Source organism: Pristis pectinata, chromosome 29, assembly GCF_009764475.1.
Source record: "Pristis pectinata isolate sPriPec2 chromosome 29, sPriPec2.1.pri, whole genome shotgun sequence".
NCBI lineage: Eukaryota > Metazoa > Chordata > Chondrichthyes > Rhinopristiformes > Pristidae > Pristis > Pristis pectinata.
Genome location: NC_067433.1, coordinates 1,306,360 through 1,332,860, shown reverse-complemented (window position 1 = coordinate 1,332,860; position 26,501 = coordinate 1,306,360). Strand labels below are relative to the sequence as shown.

The window sequence follows — 26,501 nt, the reverse complement described above, 5'->3', positions numbered from 1 at the left end:
TAACACCAGACTGCTACCAATGATAAAAGGGTTCCTGTCCTTCACTGTACACAGAGTGCAGAACCTCTTCCTGCCCACTGCCAATGCCTGGACCTTTGTCCAGGAGTCTCCACATCTAAGAAAGGATGACAGGTTAGATGCAGAGCAAGTGTTACCTCCTGGCTGAGGCCACTAGGAGCAAGGTGAGGCTGTTCAGGACTGAGATGAGAAGAAATTTCTTCACTCAGAGGGGAGTGAATCGTTGGAGTTCTCTACCCTGGAGAGCTGTGGAGGATCAGACATTATCTAGAGAAATAAAGGACTGCAGATGCTGGAATCTAGATGAAAAACACTACGATGCTGGAGGAACTCAGCAGGCCAGGTAGCATCCGTGGAGAAAAGCAGGCGGTCAATGTTTCGGGTCAGGACCCTTCTTCAGGACTGAAGATAGGAAAAGGGGAAGCCCAATATACAGGAGGGAAAAGCAGAGCAGTGATAGGTGGACAAAAGAGGGGAGGCGGGGTGGGCACAAGGTGGTGATGGATAGATGCAGGTAAGAGAAAGTGATACCTAGTCTGTGCTTGGTATCAACAATATAGAGGAGACCACACTTGGAGCACCGAATGCAGTAGATGATATTAAGGGAGGTGCATCTGTGTCTCACCTGAAAAGACTGCTTGGGTCCCTGGATGGAGGTGGTTCAGGGGCAGGTGTTGCACCCATGGCGGGGGCAGTGGAAAGTTCCCGGGGTGGAAGCGGGATGGATGGGGGAGCAGAGGAGGAGTGAACTAGGGAGTTGCGGAGAGAGCAGTCCCTGCGAAAGGGGTGGGGAGGGGAAGTTATGCTTGGTGATGGGGTCACGTCGGAGATGGCGGAAATGGCAGAGAATATGTTGGATACGTAGGCTGGTGGGATGAAATGTGAGGACAAGGGGGACCCTATCCCTGTTGAGTCTGGGAGGGGTGGGGGTGAGAGCAGAGGTGCGGGAAATGGCAGAGATATGGGTGCGAGCTCTCTCGACCACAGTCGGGGGGAAGCCACGGTTAGAAAAGAAGTTGGACATCTCGGATGTCCCGGAGTGGAAAGCCTCATCATGGAAGCAGATGCGGCGGAGGTGGAAAAATTGAGAAAAAGGGATGGCGTCCATGCAAGAGGCAGGGTGGGAGGAGCTGTAATTAAGGTAGCTGTGGGCGTCAGTGGGTTTGTAGAAGATGTCAGTGAATAAGGAATCTCCTGAGATGGAGATGGAAAGGAAGGAGAGAGAGGGGTCAGAGATGGTCCAAGTGAATTGGAGAGCGGGGTGAAAATTTGTGGTGAAATTTATGAAACTGTCGAGTTCTGCACGGGTACAAGAGGTGGCACCCATGCAGTCGTCGACATAATGGAGAAAGAGTTGAGGAATGGGGCTGGAGTGGGCTTGGAACAGAGACTGTTCAATGTAGCCATCAAGAGGCAGACATAGCTGGGGCCATGCGAGTGCCCATAGCTGTGCCCTTGGTCTGTAAGAAAGTGAGAGGAATCTAAAGTGAAGTAGTTTAGGGTGACGACAAGTTCAGCCAGGTGGAGGAGTGTTAGTGGAAGGGGACTGGTTCTGTGTCTGGTCAAGAAAGAAGCAGAGGGCGGTGAGGCTGTCATGATGGGGAATGGGGGTATATAGGGACTGGACGTCCATGGTGAAGATGAGGTTGTGTGTGCCGGAGAACTTAAAGCTATGGAAGAGTTGGAGAGCGTGTGATGAGTCACAGATGTAGGTGGGAAGGGATTGGACCGGGGGGGACAGGATAGTGTCCTGGTACGGGGATACGAGCTCTGTGGGGCAAGAGCATGTGGAGACAACAAGTCTGCCGGGACAGTCCTTCCTGTGCATTTTGGGGAGGAAGTAGAAGCAGGCAGTCCTAGGTTGCAGAACTATCATGTTGGCAGCTGTGGGGGGGGGGGGGGGGGGGGGGGGGGGGTGGGGGCGCGGAAGATCTCCCGAGGTGATGAGGTCAGTGATGGTTCAGGACATAATGTCCTGGTGGTCCTCGGTGGGGTCAGACATTATCTTCCTTCCAGACACAGACTGGGAATCAGGAGTTATGGGAATAGTGTTGGTAAATTGTGCTGACGTAGATCAGTCATGACCTTGAAGAGCAGCGCTAGCTGGATGGCTGACTAACCTGCTCCTATCCCTTGGTTCTTTATTTCTCTTCTTGGTGACACCTTGGTTTGGATGGGATGTTGATCAGTTTCCTTATCCCTATCTCTGACAGGAGTACTGTCAACTTAAGCTCCTGGGGTAAATTGGTTCATTTTTGTCACATCTACCCAGGCACAATGAAACACTTTGTTTTGCCTCCCATCCATACAGATCCATACAGTGCATTGAGGTAGTACAAGGGAAAACAATAACAGAATGCAGAATAAAGTGTCACAGTTATAGAGAAAATGCAGTGCAGGCAGACAATAAGGTGTAAAGTCATAACAAGGTAGATTGTGAGGTCAAGAGTCCATCTTATTGTACTAGGGAACCGTTCAATAGTCTTATAACAGCAGGATAGAAGCTGTCCTTGAGCCTGGTGGCATGTGCTTTCAGGCCTTTTTATATACTGCCTGATGGAAGGGGGGAGAAGAGAGAATGTCCGGGGTTAGTGGGGTCTTTGATTATGTTGGCTGCTTTACTGAGGCAGCGAGAAGTGTAGACAGACCCCAGGGAGGGGAGGTTGATTTCCGTGATGTGCTGGGCTGTGTCCACAACTCTCTGTAGTTTCTTGTGATCACGGGCATAGCAGTTGCTGTACCAAGCTGTGATGCATCTGGATAGGATGCTTTCTATGGTGCATTGATAAAAATTGGCGAGGGTCAAAGGGGACATGCCAAACTTCTTTAGCCTCTTAAGGAAGTAGAGGCACTGGTGAGCTTTCTTGGCCTTTTGCATAGTTTGTAATATTTTCCTCCCCCACCACTTGTGCAGGAGCTAAACTTCTAGGCTACTACTGGTGACACCGGCAAGCAATAATCCACAGATCATGATTTTAAATCCGACCTCGGTGGTTTGTGAGTTTAGATATTGTTTGAAGGTCTATCAATAACGACTATGAGGCTGTGTCCTGCTTGGTTGATGTGTGACTACAGTCCTGGACCAGTGAGGTTGACTCTTATCTGTCCTCTAAAGAATCTTGGAGGAACACTCATAGCTTCAAACCCACCAGCCCTGTACCATTCTCCCCTGCCAGCAGGAATGGGGAACAAATGGAGGCCTTGCCAGAGCTATCCTTAACCTGAGAGTTAAGTTAACCAGTCTTGTGGTCCACCCTCAACATCATCAACCCTGTTGCCTGATGTCCCTCCTGCTACTGGAAGACTCTCATCTCCAAGGAAACCCTCCACCAATGGGATTGGAAGTGAAGAGTGGTCACTTTTGGACCAGCCCCTCCCCAGAGACTTCCTCATGGCTGTCTGGAATTTTCAACAACACACAGCAATGTATTTGCTCTACTTTGAGCAAGAGTACACTCTCAAAATAGAAATCAGATAGGGATCTTGTTCTGGCTAACAGTCTAGATAAGCATTTCACTTCTTACTGTGCAGCGTTTTCTATATGGAAAGAGTGACAGAGCTTGGCGTGCTGTCGACAAGGGCGTGTGGTGTGAGAAACTGTCCTCCACGTTTTATGGGAAATTGCCACCAATCTGAGGTCTCAGTGTAGAGGGAGGGCAGGGAACGTGAGTCCTGAACGTGTTCCCTGAGAAAAAGCCAAGTTAGCTCAGAAAATGGGCAGGGAAGGTAAAACACAACGAGCAGTTGGGGAAGGAGGAAGGTCCAACCTCGCCACCCTGCGCTATGACACATCTACATCCAGGACTGGAGAGACATTACCACTGCCCAGGTTCACAGTCTGGGCCACCTTTCCCTCCACCCGTGGAGTGTTAGGAGAGGGGTGAGGAGGAACACACCATTCTCACTTGCTGTGTTTGAGCTGTGGTAGGCACTGATATTGATCAGCTGAGAGGGTGTTCATGGCTGTACTCTGAGATGGAGTGGGAGTGGTCAGATCAAGGATCACTCTGCACCCGCTGGGCTTTATGGTGCAAGGTAGACCCAGGCAGTAACCGGGACGGTGGGACGAGTGGTGCTCACTCATTGAAGCAGCATCTGCAAGCCTGACCCAGGACCCCTTGTCCCCAACCGGGAGCGTGACGTGGGCACGTGCAGAGGTAGTGGGTATCCACCCTTCAAATCTCCAATGATATCTGCCCCTTAAATCTACGACATTATCTGCCCTTAAATCTACAAGTGTATCTGCCCTTCAAACCTCTGACCATATCTATCCTTCAAATCTACTTTGCTGGCTGCAGAGCACACTGGTGTTCTCAGCTTGTGAACGGTACGACAACATGCATGATTTTCTCTTTCTTTAAAATCTTGCTCACAAATAAAATGAGGATTGAATGTGAAGAACAGGGTGCTGATCATCAAGTGTGTGTTGACTTTCACCAGACTGACGTGGGAGGGCAGGGACAGTGACCTGGGTGCAGAACCGTGGCTAGCTGCTGGCTCATGATTGCAATCTGGGGAAGGTGCAGCAGAGTAACAGAACAGGTGAGAAACAGGGAGGATGTGGGAGGAAAGATATAGATTCTGTGGGCTAGAACTGTGATAGGGGGAGAAGACCATAGACCCTAGTGATGGACAAGAACATTCTGTTTCTTATTCATTTGGGAGATTTAGACAGAAATAAAATGTTGAACTCTCAGGTGCTGGGGTTGATATAAGGTTGCAGAAGGCTTGTAGCTCTGGTACGGAATTATGATGGCAGTGTGGCCAATGAACAGGCAGCGCTCCATACCACAAGGGGGTATTGTTTGGGAGTGGGTTTGAACACTTTGCAAACCATCTTTGGTTCTCTCTGGGGTGAGGGTACAACAGGCAAGAATGGGAACTGTGTTTACCCAGACCAGTGACAGGCTCCTGGAGTTGGTGAGATTGTCTTCAGCGGGGTTAACCTAAAGCAGTAACCAATGTTACATCCCATCCCATCAGTTTCTGAACAAACAGGCGAACTTAATGCAGCTTCTGAGAGTCCACAACAAACACGGTGTGGGTGATGCCGGGGCGTCTTCACAGCTAAGAAGTACAAGCAGACAAGGACAGAGTGGCGCAGCGGGTAGCGCTACTGCCTGACCAGAGACCCAGGGTCAATCCTGACCTCCGGTGCTGTCTGTGTGGAGTTTGCACGTCTCCCTGTGACCGGGTCGGTCTCCCCTGGGTGGTCCGGTTTCCTCCCATGTCCCACAGTCGTGCTGTAGATCGTGTGGGTGGGTGGCAGGGTATTGGGAAGGGTACAGAGCTGATAGTGAAATAAGGTTAGTATGGGTGAGTGTTTGACCACAGGCATGGATGCAGTGGGCTGAAGGGCCTCTTTCCATACTGTCTGACTCTAGGCTTGGAACACAGGAAGGCCATTCAGCCCCTCGAGCCTGTACACACAAATACATCCATCCCCTCACACACGTTACACAGGAAGCGGGGAGGCATCAGCTGCTCAGTGCTGTTCCTCTCTCCATCTGGGTCAAGGTTAATGTCCACGTTAACTTTATCTACCTCTCCTGGACCATATCCTTGTAATCTTATCCAGAAAAAATCCATCATGCTCAGTTTTAAACTGCTCAGGCCTCAGCAGCTTTCTGGGGAAAAGTTCTGGATTCCCCCTTCCCTCCGTGTGATGTCATCATGAATTCCCTCCTGGATACTCTATCCCCCAACGTGATGCAATAACTTCCCCCTCAGTAAATCCTCTAACAAACTTAAACACCTCCAACGTCACACAATAACAGGAGACAAGAGAATGTAGACACAGGAATCTGGAGCAACAAACAGTCTGCTGGAGGAACTCAGCAGGTCAGGCAGCATCCGTGGGGGGAAGTGGACAATTGCCATTTTGGGTTGAGACGAAGACAAGATGAAGGGTCTCAACCTGAAACATCGACTGTCCATTTCCCTCCACAGATGCTGCCTGACCCACTGAGTTCCTCCAGCAGTTTGTTTGATGTTTGAACAATAATCTTCTTGTCCTCTGAGGAAGGAAATTTGGCTCACGATAACAAGGTCCCTGAAATATTCTTTCTTTCTATATTTGACTCCTAAATATTCAAGCAAGAGACAGGGTTAAAATAGGTGTGCTTTCTCCTGCCAATGTGTTGTAGACTTTATCTGCAGTCAGGGCTTGAACCCACAACTTCTGCATTGCATCAGTGACCGCCCCCCCCCCCCCCCCCCCCCCCCCCCCCCCCCCAACGCTCACTGGCTCTGAAGCCTCAGAACATTCTGTAAAGGTTCCTCAAACCTGAATCAGGGAATGCCATGTCTGATGAGCAGCATGATTCAGTTACAGTGGAATGTGAAACTGGCGGAAAATGCAGGACTCAGAGTTTGGTGAGATTGGGGTTGTTCCACAAAGCACTGGATCTCCCCTCTAGCTCCACAGGTGGACAATGCACGCCTGGACCCCACTCCTCACTTCTGCTTGCACGGTGCTTGTGGGGCCTACTCCATCCTTAATAACGGGTCCTTGTAGGGGAACTCTCAACCCTTGGAGATCAGTGCTGGGATCTCACCTCACGTAGGTCCCTTTGAGGGAACATATTTATTATAATCTCCCTCAGGCCCTCAGCTGCCCCCATGGGGAAGCAATCTGTGCCGACAACCCAGCCGGCTTGTAACCCCTGACTGACCCCCAAATCTCACCCACTGATCTATCCCTGATCTGGTACCCCCACCCTGAACACCGACTCCCAAAATGATTAACAGTTCTGCTTGGATCCTCCCCATCCCATCCACTGATAACTCTGCCCCTGAAACCCCTCATTCCTGCCATCAAACCCAAGCCAGTGATTAGCCCTTCCCCTGGGCTTCTCTCTCCTCTGAGACGGTTGGATCTGCCAATGACAGAGCAGGCGTAGGAAAACCTTCCTGCGCGCAAGGTCCACCAGTGATGCAGCATGCCTTGGGCCTTGGTGTCACTGATGTTCCCGGAGCCATGCCTCTGAACTCAGATGGAACTGAATAACGTTCTTCAACAGGCATGGGGCAATCCCTTGGACAGGCACTTGGATAGGAAAGGTTTAGAGGGACGTGGGCAAAACACAGGTAAATGGGACCAGCTTAGATGGGAATACTGGTCGGCATGGACCAGTTGGGCTGAAGGGCCTGTTTCTGTGCTGTATGGCTCTATGACTCCATGAATCCCTGAGCAAAATTCATACAGAATTTGGACTGATTCAGTGGCCCAGAGGATGCTAGGGTTTGAGGGAGAACTGTTTCCTCTTGAATGCCCAAATCCTGAGGGGCCAGCCTGTGTTGATTTTATTGGAGAGGAAGAGATGTTTGAGGGTGGAGATGGTGCAGTGGGAGGGCGAAGATACAGACAATCATTACTATCCTTTTATTGACTACAAACCACATACATCTGACGGAGACCAAGACCAACAGCCCTTCCCTGGACACCCATTCCCACCCTCTGAAACATCCCTCAACATCACTTTGCCCCTTACTCTGATGCTGAGTGTGGGCAAACGCAGCAGCCAATCACAGCGGAGCTGTCATTGTGTCGTAAAGCAGAGGCCACTTAACCCTTGGGGTCCTTTCAATCCTTGGGATTGTGCCTGAGTTGGGCATCGAGGAGCTGATACGTTTCCCCCTTTGCAACAAGAACACCACTTCAGAAGCACTTCCCTTTCTATGTGACACTTTGAGGCCTGAAAGGGATGTGAAAGGAGCTATAGAAGCGTAACTCTTTCCTTTATTTGAATCATGTTGCAGTTTGAATAATCATGCTGGGTCGAGGTTGGTTGTGAATGCACGGGGGTGATGTGCACAGGAAGACTCCAGAAGCTGCTGTTCCCACCAAAGTCTGGCTGAGGGGTGGAATCTGTACTTTGGGCTTTGTCCTACCTGGGCAGAAGCAATGTGTGCACGGGGAGGTGGAGAGGCTTCACCACGACCTGCGCGTGTCCCAGCTGTAGCAAGCAACCTCCTGCACACAGAGACAGTCATTTACGTCATGGAAAAGGCTTTTATCAAAGCGGCTTACTCAGTTTCCTGCTCACGGCCCGTGTCAAACTCTCAACAGCATCTCAACATTCTGTGCACAGCACCAGATCCCCGGAGGGGTTAGTGTCGACACTGACCACAGTGGTGGGGGAAAGTCACACTTTGTCAAGTATTAGCACACTTGTGTCCTAAAAACATATACACACATCTGTAGGCTGGGAGACAGACCAGAAGATGAATGTAGCTTCATTAATTAAATCTGAAGTCAGAAAGTGCCAGCTAGTTTGTTTCATTTTTGAGGCAGGCATCCCAAAAGTGTGCTAATAGGATATCTGCACTTCAGGTAAGGTCGAGGTATCAGCCACAGCCAGGAAGGTGGAGTATCTGAGTCAGCAGGTCGTGCGTTCCAGCCACGGACTGGGACTGAGTTCAGCAAACCCAGGCTCTGCCATTCAGTGCAGTACTAAGGGAGGGGCAGTACTGAGGGGGGGGGGCAGTACTGTGGGAGGCTCACACTGTGGGAAGGGCGGTACTGAGGGAGGGGCAGTACTGAGGGAGGGTCACACTGGGAGGGGCGGTACTGAGGGAGGGGCAGTCCTCTGGGAGGGGTGGTACCGAGGGAGGGGGCAGTACCGAGGGGGGAAGTACCGAGGGAGTGTCACACTGTGGGAGGGGAGGTACTGAGGGAGGGTCACACTGTGGGAGGGGAAAATCCTCAGTAATAGTTACTGTTGGATGTTAAAGTAAGCCCGATCTTTTGTTGGTGAATGTGAAAGGTTACAGTGACCTTTAGGAAGGAGGGAGCTTTCCCTGAGGCTAATACATATTTCACCCACATCAGTAAAACGCATTATCTGTTTACTTTGGATGCCTGCTGTGAGCAGATCGACCACCACTGTTCCAGCAGAACAACATTCCTACTGTGGGAACACTGAGGTTGGGGAAGAACCGGGAAGACAGAGGGGCCTCAAGTTAACTCACTTCTGAAAGGCAGCACCTCCCTGAGATCTCCTGCTCCTGCTCTTCCTGCTCCCACTGTGGATTCATGTGGAGGTGGATTAGGGAGGCTGTTGGTCACCGTGGTAATGTAGGCACTGAGTCAGCATTTGATGCACAGCAAGCTCCCACAAGCAAAAGTCATCTGACTGTCAGGTCTATTGATTTAATTGAGGACTTTACTCATATGTTCTCTCTGTAGAGGTAAGTAAGGAAAGGAAAGAACAGGTGAGCCCAGAGAAGGAGGGAGAGGGAGGGGAAAATTAGAACCAAATATCTTGCTGTTTTATTGCACGACAATGATCACCAGTGTTCTGGGAGCCCTGTCTGTAACATGCCCACCTGATCTGTGCTTGACTCTGGTGTGCGATGAACCACAGCTGTTGGAGTGAGGGACATGAGTGACCCAGGTGTATCACACCTACCTGAGGCAGGACAGGTAGGTAACAGGGTCACGTTTATCACACGTAAAATTCCAGAGTGTTTTCCAGCAGTGAAGTACTCCTGAAGTACAGCTACAACCTCTGAACCAATCACATCTGCCCGTTACCAATACTGCATGGAAACAGGCCCTCGGCCAACGGGGAAAACAGGCCCTCCGACCAATGGGGAAAACAGGCCCTCTGACCAATGGGGAAGCAGGCCCTCCGACCAATGGGGAAGCAGGCCTGCTGGCCAATGGGGAAGCAGGCCCTCCGGCCAATGGGGAAGTAGGCCCGCTGGCCAATGGGGAAGCAGGCCCGCCGGCCCAACTGAAGCTTGCACTCCATGTATGAGATAACGATGAGATAATGTTACTGAGGTATGATGGGTATGAATGTTGACCTCAGCACCAGAGAAATCCCCTGCTCTTCTTTACAATAACGTCCATCAACTTTTCTTTGCCTTGATCAAAACAATTAATTTACATCAAGGGATCTCTGCTAGTCAAAAAGTTGCAATTGGCTTCATATTTTCTAGAAGACTTATTTTTCCGAGATGCCTGATCTTGCTGTAAGTGTGAGCCTGCCATGCCTATTGTATTGTTGATAAGATCTCACATACTTCCTTTTTGAAACAACACACATAGACAAGTATCCTTCCTGTGCGCTGAGGTTTCAGACCAGGCCCATCAAGAGCAGAAAGCAGAAAGCAGAACTTCCACATGAGGTTAATTCCAACACATGAGACCGGCAGCAAAGAGCAGAACAATAGCTGCAGCAGTGTCTTACCATTGTCCCTCTCTCCAACGGCTGTGGTTCATCGTACACCAGAGTCAAGCACAGATCAGGTGGGCATGTTACAAACAGGGCTCCCAGAACACTGGTGATCATTGTCGTGCAGTAAAACAGCAAGATATTTGGTTCTAATTTTCCTCTCCTTCTCCCTCCTTCTCTGGGCTCACCTGTTCTTTCCTTTCCTTACTTACCTCTACAGAGAGAACATATGAGTAAAGTCCTCAATTAAATCAATAGACCTGACAGTCAGATGGTTTTTGCTTGCTGTGCATAAAATAAGCTGCCTCAGTGCCTACGTTACCACAGTGACCAACTCCAATTCACCTCCACATGAATCCACAGTGGGAGCAGGAAGAGCAGGAGCAGGAGATCTCAGGGAGGTGCTGCCTTTCAGAAGTGAGTTAACCTGAGGCCCCTCTGTCTTCCCGGTTCCTCCCCAACCTCAGCGTTCCCACAGCAAACTATATGAGGATAGGGTAAGAACTGGTCAAACAATAAACAGCTGGAGGCACTCTGTGGGTCAAGCAGTGTCTGTGGAGGTAAGGTGAAGGTCGATGTTTCAGGTTGAGACCTGGTGCATGATCTCAACCCAAAATATCAATCATCCCTTTGCCTCCTCAGATGCTGCTTCACCTGCTGAGTTCTTCCCACCGTTTATTTGTTGCTCCAATTCCAGCACGTGCCATCTCTTGTGTCTCCTGAGGGCCTGGTCAAATGGATAAGATGAGAGGTGGGATAGTTCACCGTCCAATGTGGAAGGAATCCTCTTTCACTCTAACTCACAGAGGTAACACCGCAGTGTAGGTGTAAGCCTTCTGTTAGCTGTGTGCACTCTCACCTCTGAGGTGGGTTCAAGTCCCATTCCAGAGCCAAGAGTACAAAAATCTTGGCTCCAGCGCAGTACTGCGGGTCTTGGCTCCAGCGCAGTACTGTGGGTCTTGGCTCCAGCGCAGTACTGCGGGAGGCTGCATTATTGTAAAGACCATATTTCAATGTCTCATCTGAATCAAGAATCTGTCTGATCTTTAAGGTGAATATAAAAGATCCAAATGCATCTTGATCAGAGATATTACCTCTCCTATGCCCATTGCCCTACGATATCTCCCTATCTCTCCTATTGTCACAAGTATTGTTCATGATCAACTTTTCCAATAGCATGGAAGGTTCCTGATTAAAATTTGATCCCAGCAACTCTATACATGATGGTAAGAGTCAAGAATGTGTTATATGGTCCAGTTGATTCCTCCTCATCCAGTCACTGAGAGCTTGGGCTTTATGTTCTCATCAGGGAATAGCAGAAAGTGCTTCCTGTTCCAAATGTCCAAGCAGCCAACTCCAGGAGTGCGATGGGCTCTGAGATTGCCCAGGACCACAGACCACTACAGCAGCTGGATTGTTGGAAGAACCCTGTTCAGTCCAGGGTGGGGAATCTGCCCAAAACCCATCCTGGGTTTCATGGTCCATTCTTGACCCTACTGCCCTCTGACGTCACTCCGTTGCTGAGATGTTTCAGATCAGTCCCACTGAGTGCGCTGTTGATTTTAGAACCATAGAACACTACAGCACAGAAAACAGGCCATTTGGCCCTTCTAGTCTGTGCCGAGGCTTTATTCCACTAGTCCCATTTACCTGCACCGTCCCTAAACCCTCCAGACCTCTCCGTCCATGTATCTATCCAATTTGTTCTTAAAACTTAAGAGTTAGCCCACATTTACCACCATCAGATGGCAGTCTGTTCCACACTCCCACCACTCTCTGAGTGAACAAGTTCCCCCTAATGTTCCCCATAAACCTTTCCCCCTTCACCCTAAAGCCATGTCCTCTCGTACTTATCTCTCCTAATCTAGGTGGAAAGAGCCTACTCGCATTTACTCTGTCTATACCCTTCATAATTTTGTAAACCTCTATCAAATCTTGCCTCATTCTTCTACGCTCCAAGGAATAAAGTCCTAACCTGTTCAATCTCTCCCTGTAACTCAACCCCTGAAGACCCGGCAACATTCTAGTAAATCTCCTTTGCACTCTTTCAATCTTACTGATATCCTTCCTGTAGTTAGGTGACCAGAAACTGCACACCAATACTCCAAATTTTGCCTCACCAATGTCTTATACAACCTCACCATAACATCCCAACTCCTATACTTAATACTTTAATTTATAAATGCCAGGATGCCAAAAGCCTTCTTTACAACCCTGTCTACCTGTGACGCCACTTTCAGGGAATTATGTATCTGAACTCCCAGTTCCCTTTGTTCCTCCGCACTCCTCAGTGCCCTACCATTTACTGTGTATGTCCTCCCTCGATTTGTCCTTCCAAAATGCAACACCTCACACTTGTCTGCATTAAATTCCATCTGCCATTTTCTGGACCATTTTTCCATTTGGTTCAGATCCCTCTGCAAGCTTTGAAATCCTCCCTCGCTGTCCACAACGCCTCCAATCTTAGTGTCATCAGCAAACTTGCTGATCCAATTTACCACATTATCATCTAGATCATTGATATAGACAACAAACAACAATGGCCCCAGCACAGATGCTTGAGGTACACCACCAGTCACAGGCCTCCAGTCTGAGAAACAGTCATCCACAACCACTCTCTGTCTTCTCCCACTCAGCCAATTTCGAATCCAGTTTACAACCTCTCCATGGATACCTAGTGTCTGAACCTTCTGAACTAACCTCCCATATGGGACCTTGTCAAAGGCCTTCCTAAAGTCCATGTAGACAACATCCACAGCCTTTCCTTCATCTACTTTCTTGGTAACCTCCTCGAAAAACTCTACAAGATTCGTTAAACACGATCTATCATGCACATGCTGACTATCCTTAATCAGCCCTTGGCTGTCCAAATACTTGTATATCCGATCTCTCAGAACACCTTCCAATAATTTACCCACTACTGATGTCAGGCTCACCGGCCTGTAATTACCTGGTTTACTTTTAGGCCTTTTTTAAACAACGGAACAACATGAGCTACCCTCCGGCACCACACCCGTGGCTAAGGACATTTTAAATATTTCTGCCAGGGCCCCTGCAATTTCTACACTAGTCTCTCTCAAGGTCCGAGGAAATATCTTGTCAGTCCCGGGGGATTTATCTACCTTAATTCGCCATAAGGCGGCAAGCACCTCCTCCTCTTTAATCTCTATATATTCCATGACACTATTGCCTGTTTCCCTTCCTTCCATATCCACTATGCCAGTTTCCTGAGTAAATACTGATGCAAAAAAACTGTTAAGATCTCCCCTGTATCCTGAGGCTCTACACATAGACGACCACTCTGATCTTCTAGGGGACCAATTTTGTCCCTTACTATCCTTTTACTCTTCATATACTTGTAGAAACCCTTCGGGTTTACCTTCACATTATCTGCCAAAGCAACCACATGTCTTCTTTTTGCCTTCCTGATTCCTTTCTTTAGTATTTTCTTACATTTTCTATACTCTTCAAGTACCTCATTTGTTCCTAGTTGCCTATACCTGCTATACACCTCTCTCTTTTTCTTAACCAGATCGCCAATATCCCTTGAAAACCAAGGTTCCCTATGCTTGTTAACTTTGCCTTTAATCCTGGCAGGAACATACAAACTCTGCACTCTCAAAGTTTCGGCTTTGAAGGCCTTCCACTTACTGAGCACATCCTTGTCAGAAAACAACTCATCCCAATCCACTCTTCCTAGATCCTTTCTTATTTCCACAAAATTGGCCTTTCTCCAATTTAGACCCTCAACTCGAGGACCAGACCTATCCTTATATATAATTAACTTGAAACTAATGACATTATGGTCAATGGACCCAAAGTGTTCACCTACACATACTTCTGTCACCTGACCTGTCTGGTTCCCTAATAGAAGATCAAGTATTGCATTCTCTCTCGTTGGTACCTCTATATATTGATATAGAAAACTTTCCTGAACACATTTGACAAACTCCAAGCCATCCAGCCCTTTCACAGTGTGGGAGTCCCAGTCAATATGCGGAAAGTTAAAATCCCCTGCTATTACGACTTTCTGTTTCTTACATCGGTCTGCTATCTCTCTATAGATTTGTTCCTCCAGTTTTCTCTGACTATTGGGCGGTCTATAATACAACCCTATTAGTGTGGTCACACCTTTCCTGTTCTTCAGCTCCACTCATATGGCCTCTGTGGATGAGCCCTCCGGGCACAGCTGTGATATTTTCCCTGACCAGTAACGCCACTCCTCCCCATTTCATCTCTCCCCCTCTATCACGTCTGAAACAACGGAACCCCGGAACATTAAGCTGCCGGTCCTGCCCCTCCTGCAACCAAGTCTCACTAATAGCAATAATGTCATAATCCCACTTGCCAATCCATGCCCTAAACTCATCTGCTTTACGTACAATACTTCTTGCATTGAAATAGATGCACCTGAGAGCATTTCTATCATGTACAAACCTTTGATTTCTGTCCATACCTGCAGTCCTCGCATGACCTTTATCCTCCTCCACCTCACTATCTGCTCTAACATTCTGCTTCCCCTCCCCCTGCAAATCTAGTTTGTGTGGTGCTCCTAACACTGCTGGACTATTCAATTCAAACATCTGCAAATATGAGTGTAAGTGACTTGGCTCAGAGGGTTCTTACCCTTCAATGGTTCATTGTGGGGAGTACAGGTTTATAAACATGAGATTCGAGGCACTCAGACAAACTGTGGGATATTGCAGCAGCCCAGAAAACCATTGGTATCGAGGTATAATCCTAACAGTATTAATGTCACAATCAATTGTACCAATAACCTGGAAGGTTCCTGATTAAAATTTGGTCCCAGCAATGATGGTAAAAGTCAAGAGTGTGTGAAATGGTCCAACTGATGCCACTCCTGAGTCAGGTCAGGAATAGAGAATAAACGTAGAACTGTCAATGTCACTCACGTCTTGAGTAGGTAAACCACTTCCTGTCTTGAAAGATTGACACGTTATCTTGCCATAAATCCCTCATATAACTGACAGCTGTCAGTGCAATCAGGAAGTGGATAACTCAGTAACTGTCTACCACCGCATGTTGCTCCTGCTTGGAGTGGCAGCGTATAGGAGCGGCTCTAATCTCTCCAGCACCTGTGTTGTACCAGCCCTGAGAATGTTTGATGGGACTATGTAGGTGAAATTCCATTCTGTATCCTACCCATTCTGTACCTGCTCTGGAAGTATGTGATCGAACAGTGTAGAGGGAGTTTTTCCCTGTGATGTACCTGCCCTGGGAGTGTTTGATGGGGCGGTGGAGAGGGAACTTTACTTTGTATGTAGCCCATGCTGTATCTGTCTTGGGACAAAGGGAGCTTTAGCCTGTATGTGACTTATGCTACATCTCCCCTGTGTATGTTTGATAGGACAGTGCAGAGAAAGCTTGACTCTGCATCCAACATATTTTTCATCTGGAGAGCTTTGGGTCGATATAAACTTGTCTGAAGTGAAAAAGATGAGAATAGAGCCCACATCTTGACATACACATCAGTCCTTGCCGGGGATTTATTCCATTCCCCTGTGAAAGCTGCAGGTGTGATTGGAGGAACAAGCACTGGGATTTCAATATATTTGGACAGAACATGATGAAACACTTGCCTGCCTGCTAACTGTTTTACAAAGAAGATTGTTAGTAACCGATAACAGGACTGATATCCATTTGATGTCTTTAAGGTAAAGAATGTTATCTGGTGCTGCTCAGGGGAAAATAGACGTGACTGGAAACACTGATCTGAGGTTGGGCAATGAAGGTCGAGGGAGAGAGACAGGGGAAGAGCTTGTAACCAGATCTCGGCCCTCAGCGAGATCCCAAGGCACCTCACACACAAGTTATGTTTGTGAAGTGTGACCAGTGTAACGCGAACATTGGTGAAAGGGCCAACATGTCTTCCCCCACAACCATGTGTGCCTCTCTCTCAGGGGTGACGTACCTCATTCCCTTTGACCTATGATACCCAGAGCTACTCTACAAAGTACTGCACATCCTTCCTCCCTGTGTGCTGATTTCCAATCTGACCCTTTCTCAGAACTAAACAACTTCCCATCTTTTCCATCTTCCTGCTGAAAGTCTAGGGGGTTAAGGTCAACAGCCCCACGTTGAGGGTTAGCGGTATCCATAGACATGTATGATCCCATAACTTGTATTTCTTATGACAGAGAAAAGGCCATTCTGCCCATCCAGTTAATACCAGCTCTCAGAACATTCCCATCAGTTCCATTCCCACTATTTCCTGGTACCCCTTTCCTCTCACATTCAACCTCCCTTTATTCTTCCAACACCCACACACTGGGGACAATTTACAGTGGAGTGTTAACCCACCGACCTTGCATGTCTTTGGGATGTGGGAGGAAACCAGGGCACCTGGGGAAACCCACACGGTCACAGGGAGCACTTGCAAACTCTACACAGACAGCACTGGCGCTTGGGATTGAGTACAGGTCACTGAAGCTGTGAGACAGCGGGTCTACCTGCTGAGCCATTGGGTTGCCTGAATCAATGAAGAGGAGAGTTATTCTGACACTAAGCTGCAAAGTAACTCCCAATTAGCCACCGATCTCAGTGCAGCTCGAGAGTTGTTGCTGTGTGGAACCTGATGCCTCATTCTCTCAGGGACTACACCTACAAAATATCTAGTATTGCCTGTGAAGTGCTTTCTGGTGTCACAGGAAACATCTCACCTCATCAGCAGCTGTGGTTCCTTGGGCACCAACCTTGCCTGAGCCAGAACTGTGGGTTTCGAGTCTCCCTCCAAAGACTGAAGCTCCAAATTCTGGGCTGATACTCCAGTGCCAAACTGAGAGACTGCCTGACACCCCGTTTAACCAAGGGTCTCATCGGTCCTCTCAGAGGGACAGATATTTATTCAAAAACCTGTGTTGGGGGGTGAACTGATGATCTATTCCTCAATCTACATCCTACAAGCAGATTATTTGATTGTACCACATGGCTGTTTTGTGGGATCTTGCTGTGTACAAACTCGCTGCCATGTTCCAACTTCTATGACAGTGACTTTCCATTGTAAAGTGCTTTGGGATGTCCAGAGGTTGTGTAAGATGTTGTGGAAATGGAGGTTCTATTTTTTTAAACAAGTGGAAGTTAAACTTTTCCTTCCAGACCAACTACAAGAACTGACAGGGTGTAAGCTCTCGAAGAGACACCCATCTTCACTGTGAAATGAGCGGTGGGTGTGACATGCTGCAATTACTGCTTGTGGATGGAAAATTGACAGACAGAAACCAACATTGCTGTTATTAAGTAGCCTTGTCACTCTTTGAGAAAAACGTCTCTGATAACATTGTTTAAAGAGCTGCAAGGTTGTTAGCATGTGGGAATAAAGACCACGCCTAGGATTTTTAACACCAATTTTTTCAGCATGTTGTTAGGCGGTTTAGAGTGCTTGCAATACGGACAGTTACAGGCTGGAGACTTTCCAAAACAACTGCCTGAAGAAATCCTCCTGAGTGAGGAGATAACAAAGGCAAAGCATCATGTCCTAAGGATGATGAGGAACAGATGGAGATGCTTGGAATGTGCTGGATGCCACTACCTTCAATGTCTGCAGTAGTTGAGGTGGGACACAGGTGGGCAGTGTGAAAAGGGATGCACCAAGGAGAGGTGGGGTAAGGGTAGTGATGAAGAGTGAGCAGCCTGATGTCAGAGAAGTCACTGTAGATGCCAACAGAGAACTGCCGATGCTGGGAACCAGAGGTAAAAACAGAGGGCTGGGAATATTCCACAGGTCAGGCAGTATCTGTGGAGGGAGAAGTTCAAAAGTTAACTCCGTTTCTCTTTCCCCAGATGCTGCCTGACCCACTGAGTATTTCCAGCAATTCTGCTTTTGTCTCAGAGAGGACGCAGATTGGCAGGTGTCCTCTATGTCATCGGGGCACACAGAGGGTTAAATGAGGAGTGCTAATCATTGCTCGTTATGTGTGTTCTGGGCTGGGTAACTTGAACTTTTCTTGCATTTCTTAATCAGTTAAATTGTATGGCTGGTGTGTAACCACTGCCAAGCAACGATTCAGGTGGAGACAAGATCAGATGGATCAGAATACATTGTACTGGCAGTTAGACAGACACAGGTAGTAGCTTTCAATGGAGTCCCTGTGGCTGTACTTAAGGTTCAGTAAACCCACACTGCCAGCAGCTAATGTGACCAGAGAGACCAGTACCTGCCATCTCGATTCCAATCATCCTTGCCTCCTACTGGAAGTGCAGATCAATGTTTATGAGTAACTCCAGCTGTCGAGGGCGTCCCTGTGTTCCATTAGTCACTGTTGTCGCCATCACCCAAGTAGCATTCTGCTCTGCTCTCTCTTGTGCCCCAGGAAGGAATTTACCTTCAACCGATGTTTCACTCACTGTAATCCCAAAGCTACAGGGCACACACGTTAAAAGTTCATCACTTTCACATTCTGCTGCAGTATTCCAATGCAACCAATTTCATTTTAAAGGTTTTCTTCCTGGTTTAACAGCAAGAAACCCCTAGAACAATCTTATTATGCGGTTCTAATAAAGGAATTATACATATTTATGACCATGTAAATCAACGCCAGAAAACACTTAAAAGTGAAATGTAAAAACCATTCACAATCTCAGTACGCACCCTTCACTGGTGTGATCCAGGAATCACAGCATCATCTTGTGGATAACAAACTCTCACATACAGCAGTGAAATAATGAACCAGATCATCTGCTTTAGTTGTTGCTTGGGGATAAATATTGTCTGGGACACTGAATAAAACTCCCACTGTTCCACCTTTAGTAGTGTTGGGATTTTACACATCCACCGGCGAGGAGGGCCTTTAGAGCACAAGAAACAGGGCCATCACCCGCTCCACCATCCAACGTCAAGGCTGAGCTTCCACCTCACCACCGGTTTGCTGCCCTATTCTCTTGATCCCTCTCATTATCCAGAAATGTACTGATTTTTGATGAAGTCATTGATCGAGCCTCCACACCCTTTCTTAGGTAAGACCAGAATTGTACACAATATCCCACTGTGTCTCAAAGACCCAAAATAATACGGAGACATGTTTACTTGAACTCGAGTTACGTACCATTTACCTCCCTCAGTGCTCACTGCACCTGCACGTTAGCTTTCAGTGACTGCTCAGCAGGAACAGTCAGATTTCTTTGGACGTCAACACTCCTCAATATTCTCACCATTTAACAACACTCAGCAACTTCACTTTCCACACAATCGTCCCTTCGACAAGTCAATGCCCACTCAAGCATTTTGTCCATCCCCTCGAAGCCTCTTTGCATCCTCTTCATTGCTTCACTCAGTTTTGTGTCATCAGCAATAAAGTTACACTCAGCAAGTGGCACCCTTATCAGTAGTTCCCAGTCTGGGACATGTGCAGCAGGATCCCACTGACCAGCACTGAGATCATTGACTCAGCAGTGGTTATTATTGATGGAAGACATTAATTGGGCCATGACTTTGTTACTGGACTTTAATATCTCGCTGGTGGTACTGGCCATAGAACATAGAACACAGAACATAGAACATAGAACAGCACAGCACAGGAACAGGCCCTTCAGCCCACGGTGTTGTGCTGAACTAGCAATTAAATACCTAACTAATCACTCTGCCTACACAATGTCCATATCTCTCCGTTCTCTACACATTCATGTCGCTCTCTAAGAACCTTTTAACCACCTCTGTCACATCTGCCTCCACCGCCACCCCTGGCAGCACATTCCAGACACCCACCGCTCTCTGCCCTCCACATCTTCTTTGTACTTACCCCCTCTCACTTTAAGTGCATGCCCTTTGGTTTTAGAAGGACCAGGACTCCCTCTGTAACACAATGACAATGAACAGCTTCACCTCTGGAGCACCCAGTGTGAAGAACATCCCATCACATTGTTCTTGTAGATCTGATCTTTGATCACCCACATTTTATGTTGTGCAGTGAAAGAATTCCGAGTGGCCGTGCGGAAGACGGAGGCAGCGGAGAGATGCCACCTGCAGGGAATGTTTCTGCTCGGTGTAGAGGAAGATGGTTTGGAACTGAAGGACCTTAAAAGCGGCGAGGTTCTCTATGTCTGGCCATACAGGTTTCTGAGACGCTTTGGACGAGACAAGGTAAATGTGGCCTCTCTGAACAACAAATGGAGGGAGGGAAAGAGAACCACTGACCAGTTGTTGGCAAAATTCCCAAATGTTTTCTTTAGGATGTGGATAGGGCACTTGAATAAATCAAAAACACGATGATGCTGGAGGGACTCAGCAGGCCAGGCACCATCCGTGGAGAAAAGCAGGCCGTCAATGTTTCGGGTCAGGACCCTTCTTCAGGACTCTTCTTCTGCTCTGCTTTTCCCTCCTATATATTGGGCTTCCCCTTTTCCTATCTTCAGTCCTGAAGAAGGGTCCTGACCCGAAACATTGACCACCTGCTTTTCTCCACGGATGCTGCCTGGCCTGCTGAGTTCCTCCAGCATCATTGTGTTTTTCATCTGGATTCCAGCATCTGCAGTCCTTTGTTTCACTTGAATAAATCACATAATTTGGCAGAATTTACATGACTTTATGGTAGCAGTTGTCGAGGATGGAACTCAGTGGATAAAAGGGACAGGATCTATGCATGTAATTTGTCTGAATCTTCAAAAGGGATTTGTATGTTGGCATGGATGGGGGTCTGGTTATAGGTCAGAAAACCAAGCATAGTGAGGGACCACATCATTACTGCTAATCATTCAGGATGGAAAGATGTAGTACTCCACACCAGACTTGTTTGTGATACAGACATACGTGGGTAAGTTGGGTCTGGAGATGATGTAAACTCTCCAAAAGGTTATAGCTGTTAAGCAACTGAGCAAAAAGGAGGCAGGGAGAGTATAATATGGAATAATCTGAGGTTTCTCAATTGTTGGGAAAAGCGGGGAAACAGATTATATAATTTGTGAGAAACAAGTAAATGGAAGGATCTTGGTGAACTTGTTCCCTTTTGTAAATCCATGTTGACTTAGTCTAATCTGACCTTTCCCATTTTATGTTACGGTTTATTAACGTTACGGTTATCCTCCCCTAAGGACTGTGAACAACAAGATTATTATTTAACCCTTTCTCACTGCACAGGACCAACTAGGTTTGCCTGTTTCCTCATTGACTGCTCAATGTACTGACTCAGAAATCCATTCCACAGGTACTCCACAGAACTAATGCTACTTTGCTTGTCCAATCTACATTTGGATTGAAGTCACCCATAATTACTGTCATACCCTTGCTACATGCATTCCTAGTTTCCTGTTTGATGATATCCACTACATTCCTAAAGGCCTGTAGAGCATTCACCAAGGTTGTCTGCCCCTTGGGGTATCTCACCTCCAGCCAGACTAAATCAATGTCTTGATTTTCCAAGCCAACATCCATTTCCACTCTTGCTCGGTTTTCATCATTTATAAACTTTCCCTTCTTGCCTGTTCTTCCTACACATTGAATACTTAGCTCCCAGTATTGCTCAACCTTTTAATTTAATTACGTTTAAGAGACATATAGACAGGTACATGAACAGCAGGGAATTGAAGGATATAGATCACGTGCAGGCAGATGTCGAATTTAAATTGGCATCATGGTCAACACAGACATTGTGGGCTGAATGGCCTCTTCCAGTGCTGTACTGTTCTGTGTTCTAACCTGTAGCCATACCTCTGCAGTGGCAATTATTTATATATCCTTTTATATCCATTTGTGCCGTTAATTTGTCTGCCTTATTACGAATACTCTGTATGCTCAGTCCCTTGCTGACAGTTTGGTTCCCTTACTTCAATCTCCTTCCAATGACTCCTTGCTTTTTCTCTAAACTTTCTAGATTTCTCTCCACTGGGATCCTCCCCCACATTTACTTTAACCCTGACCTATCTCCCTTGCTATTTGATTCTCCGTGTTGTTCAGATGTAGAATAAAAGGTGATGTCATTGAGACACAGACGGTTCTGAATTGGATTGACAGGGTAGATGTTGAGGGACAGTTTCCCAAGAATCAGGAACCAGGGAGCATGGTCGCTGGATTGGGGATTGGTCACATGGAACCAATGAAGATTAACCTATTCATTCAAGGAGCGGTGAATCTTTGGGGATCTCTTGCCTGGAGATTTGTCAGATGTGATCATTGAGTACATCCAAGGCGGAGACCCATAGGTTCCTGACACTATGGGAATCGGAGGGGAAGTGGGAGCAGAACTCAAGTGCAGGATCAGCCATGATCTTTCTGAATGATGAAGGGGTCGAAGGCCTGATTCTGCTGCTGGTTCTAATGATCTGAATTTCCTGACAGGAAGTTCTCCTTTTCAGAGAGTGCAGGGCAGTAACAGGTCTTGCATTAAGTATCTTATTACTGACAAGACATTCCCTGGTCTTAGCAATCTGATCTGTCAGGGAGTACAAGGCATCCGTTTTAAAAGTGTTTTGATTTTCAGAATAACAGTTTTCATGAGTTAAATTTCAAGGTTGTAATTCAGTTGAGGAGTTTTAATTATACGAGCAACCTGAGGATTTTTATAATACCAGCTTAAATTGAAGGTTTTAATTCACTTCCAGGTGCTCATCTGACAATAGGTAAACAAAGCCATTATTCTAAAACATTCATGGATTTGTTCAATTTACCAGTCTGCACAGGCTGGGAGATAGAGCCTCATGCTTATGGTGCTATTTGAAGGTCACATCCAATTATTCCAACTGCACTTTGAGAACCATTGATGAGTTGTCCTTGCAATCAAGCCAGTGGGTGTCTCGAGTGGTCCTGAGTTCAGACCCTCTGCTTCTGTTTTCACATGTTTATAATTTGTGAGCTCTCTGGGTCTAGAGGTTTAGGACAGGTTGTTCCCAGTCAACACAACACAACCAGCACTCTCTCAGCCAGCGGGGAGTGTTGGCATAGGAGGCCATTCAGCCCATCCAGTCAATGCCAGCTTAGAGCAATCATGATCCCCACCTATTTCTCTGTAACTTATTCCCTCTCACATGCCCATCTGAATCCCCTGCCACCCACCAAATCGGGGTCATCTCCAGCCGCCAATTAACCACCAACCCGAATGTATTTGGGATGTGGGAGGAAATCGGAGCAACCAGGGAAACCCACATGGTCACAGGGAGAGCCAGGGAACTGCGCCCAGACAGCACTGGAGGTCGGGATGGAAGCGAGGTGGCTGGAGTTGTCCTGTTACAGCACTGTACCCCTGCTGTGATGGGAGCTGGGTGGTAGAGTGAACAGGAGCAGCTTCCTTGTGCTGAGGGCACACACAGGAGCATGTCAGGGCAGGAGTACCCTCTGTGAATGCCACACAGGGAGCCCGATGGACCAACGCTGCACAGTGTCCCTTCTACACACAGACAGAAAAACTCCATGGTCCAAAAGTCAAAGCTTCTGCATTTCATTTGCTGAGCCCCAAAGCAGCAGTGGGTTGCAAGGTATCAGATGGGGCAGGGACTGCCTGCAAGGCTGACCTTGACTTTGGGACAAGTGCAGGCAATCGTGTTTATCTGCTGCCTGAGGTTTGACCTCTGAAAATCACAGGTGAAAGCTCAGAGGTTTGGTGGTGGGATGGCTGGGGTGGAGGTGCAGTGCTGATGTGGGTGGGGTTCCGGGTAAGAGAAGGTCTTTGCCTGTCCTGGGTCCTCATTTGTGGAGAAGACAGCTGACAATTGATGCACAGCAAGATCCCACAGAGTGCAGTGTTATGGTGACTATCTCTTACTGAATATTATAGATGGTCTAAAGTTAAAGCTGGCCAGCACACCCATCTTCTGCACCTCTGATATCCAGCTGAGGGCCTTGGTTTAACATCTCACATGGATGACAGTAAAGCAATGCTGGAATATCAGGCTGGGCGTTTGTACCCATGTCTCTGAAGGGACTTCAACACACAGCCTTCTAAGTGAGAGGCAAAAGCACTGCCCACTTAACCACAGCTCAGTGATGTTACATCCTGTGAGTGGCTGGGACCCAGAATGGCCAAAGTCTCCACATCACTGGGCAGCTGTTTGACTTCGGGCTAAGGTGCAGGTACATAAAAATGAGAAATGCTTTTTTTTTGAAAGAATTACTGTTCTCAGCTGATGCACATTCTCAGGGTTTGATTGAACATCGCCGTGGTGGCTGCAAGTGTTTGAGCTGCTTCAATAAATCATTGGCAAAAATAGAAATTGAAATGTTGCTGTCCTGTTAGGGAGATTATTGGTCCAAAGAGAGGGAGATTTTAAAGGAAGCACAAGAGACGACAGATGCTGGGATCTGGAGCAACAAACAAACTGCTGGAGGAACTCAACGGGTTGAGCAGCGTCTGTGGGGAAAAATGGACAGTCGATGGTTTGAGCCAAGAACCCTTCATCTGGAGTCAACTGTCCACGGATGCTGCCTGACCTGCTGAGTTCCTCCAGCATCTTGTTTGAGATTTTAAAGGTGTTCCTTGAAGCCAGGGAGAGAGGTGGCAAGGTTTCGGCAGTAGATTCCAGGGCTTGGAAGACACAGCCATTGGTAGCGATTGAAATCAGGGATTCTGCAGGTCAGATCTGGAGTTCTGGGGCAGGATGGAGGATGTGACAGTGGGGCAGGAGTCAGCCGTGGGCCTGTTGAACCTGCTCCAGCAGTCGTCACCCATTTCCATTTTCCAGCATCATCCCCATATCCCTTCATGCCCAGAAATCGATCGACCTCCGTCTGGAATGAACTCTGTGGGGTAGGCGTAGACCACAACAGAGCTGCAGACCAGCTGAGGAAGTAGGTCCACCCATGGAAACCATTGTAAATGTGTCATCTCTCTGTTACCTTTCCAGGTGACGTTCTCCTTCGAGGCTGGACGGCGATGTGCATCTGGTGAAGGCAACTTTGAGTTCGACACCAGGCAGGCAAATGGGATTTTCCAAATCATTGAATCTGCCATCAAAATTGTCAGGCAAGGCTTCAAGGAGGAGAAACAGCTGCCCAGTGATGTGGAGAATGAGCTTTCTCTGGGCTCCAGACCTTTTCCCCCACCTGCTCTCGAGGCTGAGGAGGAGGGGACGCCAAGTGAGCTCGGTGAAGGCCAACAGTCAACCAAGGCAAATGCTATTCTCCCTTCCTTGAGGTGCTTGTCACTGGAGTCGGCCTCTGACCCCAACACCAGGTCAGCCTCCACGATGCCCTGGAAACCAGGGTCAAAGGGCCATCAAAGTCACACCATGACGATATACGGTCCGGTCAAAGGAAACCAGCCTCAGTCCCTGGAGGTGCAGTCAACCTACTCCGAGGTGCGGGACGTAATCACCAAACCCAGCTCACGGGGCAACACCAAGTCGGCGGCTGGGAAGAAGCCGCAGGAAGACGAGGCTGCTGTGGAGTCGGAGTATGCCATTCCCTTCGATGCCATCGCACAGACGTTATGTCTTCCTTCCCTCATCCGAGTGCCGCACAGCCAACAGGACAACGTTTCTGAAATGGGGTTTACCACGTTCCTACCCCAGAAACATGAGGAAGCAGGAGACCCACTTTACGACACCATCGATGAATCCAACTTTGTGAGAAAGGAGAAGGCAACCTTGCCCCTCCCAAAGGATCACATCTACGATGAGCCTGAGGGATCGGACACTCCCTCGGTCTATGACAACCCCGAGGAGGTCAAAGGACATGCATGGAGGCTCCACGGCTTGGAATGTGACCCACGAGGCCACGAGTACCCATACAATCCACACCTGGATGACTACGCTGTGCCGACAACGGCGAAACAGGGCGTCAGCAAAAGGAGATCGGGAGGCAGGGTGCACCAGCAGGGCAATGGCTCCACGGATTCCGAATACGACAACGTCCTGGTCAAGAAGTTGGAGAAGAAGGGGACCCAGTGACAGAAGCCAAGGCCCAGCCAATCCCAGCTCACAGCTGGGCTGACTGGAGGTTGCTGGTGGACACTCCGGGATTTATCCTGGGACCGGACTGAATGGTGGGATGGGCTGAGGGGGTGGGACGGTGGGTAATGAGGTCGGGACCGTTACCTGAACTGCAGGCTTCTCCTCGCTGAGGTGACGGGTCTGCTGGAAGTGACTTGGCCTTTGCCGAGGAATGGAGTGGGGGGGAGGGAGGGAGAGAAGCCAGCGAGGCTTCTCAGTTCTGACGGCTTGGGAAAACTGCCACTTTATCAGTGATCTTCCTTTCCCACTGGCCAACTGTCTGAAATGCTTCAGCTCATTGCCTTTTATAGATTTCATTCCCAATAAAACTGGATTGCATTTTGGCATTTTTATTATCTCGGTAAAATGCAATGAATCTGCTCTGGACAATGACGTGCCCTCAATTTTAGGCAGCGCAAAGGAACAGAG

General features: G+C 48.0%; 1 protein-coding gene across 1 annotated transcript in view; it reads left to right on the top strand.

Annotated features, from left to right (window-relative positions):
• The window catches only part of LOC127584328 (docking protein 2-like), a 52,890-nt gene extending 26,755 nt beyond the window's left edge, over positions 1–26,135 (top strand). The window contains exons 4-5 of the mRNA XM_052041032.1: positions 20,126–20,298; positions 24,987–26,135. Of these exons, the coding sequence (XP_051896992.1) occupies positions 20,126–20,298; positions 24,987–26,030 (1,217 nt within the window). The 3' untranslated portion in view covers positions 26,031–26,135. The remainder of the gene's footprint in view (positions 1–20,125; positions 20,299–24,986) is intronic.
• Positions 26,136–26,501: the final 366 nt, after the last annotated feature.